At 67.3% G+C, this 1,634-nt stretch overlaps 1 protein-coding gene across 1 annotated transcript; it reads right to left on the reverse strand.

The window, feature by feature from the left end:
* Positions 1-25: 25 nt before the first annotated feature.
* Positions 26-1,628, reverse strand: LOC121024474 (dynein heavy chain 2, axonemal-like; the record flags this gene model as incomplete). Its single annotated transcript, XM_040466709.1, has 5 exons — positions 1,408-1,628; positions 1,221-1,306; positions 883-1,013; positions 600-749; positions 26-260 (listed from the first exon to the last, which is right to left on the reverse strand). Coding segments are annotated over exons 1-5 (761 nt in total), but the record flags the coding sequence as incomplete, so codon positions are not given.
* Positions 1,629-1,634: the final 6 nt, after the last annotated feature.

Genomic DNA, 1,634 nt, shown 5'->3' on the forward strand with positions numbered 1-1,634 from the left:
CCCCCCCCCCCCCCCGCCCCCGCGCCTGGCACGGCTGGCTACCGGCTTCCACCTCTCCGCTCCCCGGTCACCAGGGGATCTTTCACGCCTACCTTCTCGGAACTCCTGCTTTCGGTAATGTTTGCTGACCTCGATCTGGAAGGTGGCGTACTCACAGATGCAAGAGGCCAAGCGGGCCAGACTCTGGCGCCCGCTGCCCCCAATGCCCACCAACAGCATGTTGCCCCGAGGCTGCCCGATGACCCGCACGATCCGTGTGACTGGGGGGCGGGAGACGAGGGTGGTGAGGCCTCTGGGACGCCCCGGGGGACCACCGGGCCCTACGCGAGAGGCCTAGAGACCGGGGTGCCCGAAACTGAAGTACAGGGACCGCGAAGCGGGGGGGGGGGGGGGAGCGGCCGGTGCCTGAGGCCGAGGCAGCGAGTCCACCGCGAGCGCAGCCCTGTCTGCCCGACACCACATCCTCGTCGTCGAGGAAGAGCCCCACCATCGCCACTGGCCACCTGGGGCCAGAAAGGAAAGCAGCTTCCGGACTCGCTCGGGGAAGAGCCCACGCCGGGAGCTGGGGCGCGGCCGGGCCGGGCGGAGGAAGTGCTCACTGTGTTCGATAGCCTCCCGGAAGAGTACCAGCTGCATGGGGACGACGGCGGGGGACAGGTTGTACTCCCTGAGGGCCGTCTCCATGGCCGCCTTCAGCGCAGCCAGGTCTGTCAGGTCCTCGTACACCTTGGGCTCCCGCATGAAGTCCCCTGGGCCGCGGGAAGCGGGCTCAGATCTCCACGGCCCGGTCGTGGCCAGGCTCCCCCAGGGACCCCATGCCCCAGCCCTCCCCCCGGGGGGGCCTCCCAACACCCGCAGCCCGCGGCGGGGGCGCCAGCTCACCAAAGACGGGAGGACGTTTGTTGGGACAAAGATTATGCAACGTGAGGTCAAAGAAGGAGCCAAGTTTGTCGCTGATGATGCCCACGAAGGCCTCCAGGTCTGCAGCATCCACCAGCCGGTCAGAGAAGACTCTGTCGGGAGGGAGTGGGGTGAGGCTGGGGCATACATACGGAGGAGGGGGTCCCCTGGGGGGTGGGGGCGGGGCATACGGAGGAGGGGGGGCCCTGGGGGGGTGGGGGGGTGGGGCGGGGCATACAGAGGAGGAGGGGCCCCCTGGGGGGGCGGGGCATACGGAGGAGGAGGGGCCCCCTGGGCCGGTGTTGGCACGGGCGTCGCACCTGAAACACTCATGGATCCAGAGCCGTGTGATGCTGGACTTGGTGTCGTGAAAGTCCTTGTTGGCCCGAAGCATGCCCTGGAAAACCTGGGGAAGAGGCGGGGCGGTGGGATGGCGGGAGGGAAGAGACCCCGTCCCAAGCATTGAGAGGAAAGCCGAGAAAGCCGATCCTGGCCAGGGAGCTTCACCTTGGAGATGTCCCGCAGGTTGAAGAGGTAGTGGATCTTGGCGGGCGTGGGCAGGAAGCGCTGTACCACCGTGTTGTACATGTCCAGCGTGGCCTCGGTCACCACGTTGCCGATGGGCTTCACCTCTTCCTCGAAGTCCTGAAGCTTCTGATTGATCATGGTGCCGAATATCCGGATGATCTGGGACTCCTGGGAACAGGCCCTCACGCTCACTCCCGCAGGCTGCC

This window comes from Herpailurus yagouaroundi, unplaced genomic scaffold, assembly GCF_014898765.1.
Source record: "Herpailurus yagouaroundi ecotype Mexico unplaced genomic scaffold, PumYag 65123, whole genome shotgun sequence".
NCBI lineage: Eukaryota > Metazoa > Chordata > Mammalia > Carnivora > Felidae > Herpailurus > Herpailurus yagouaroundi.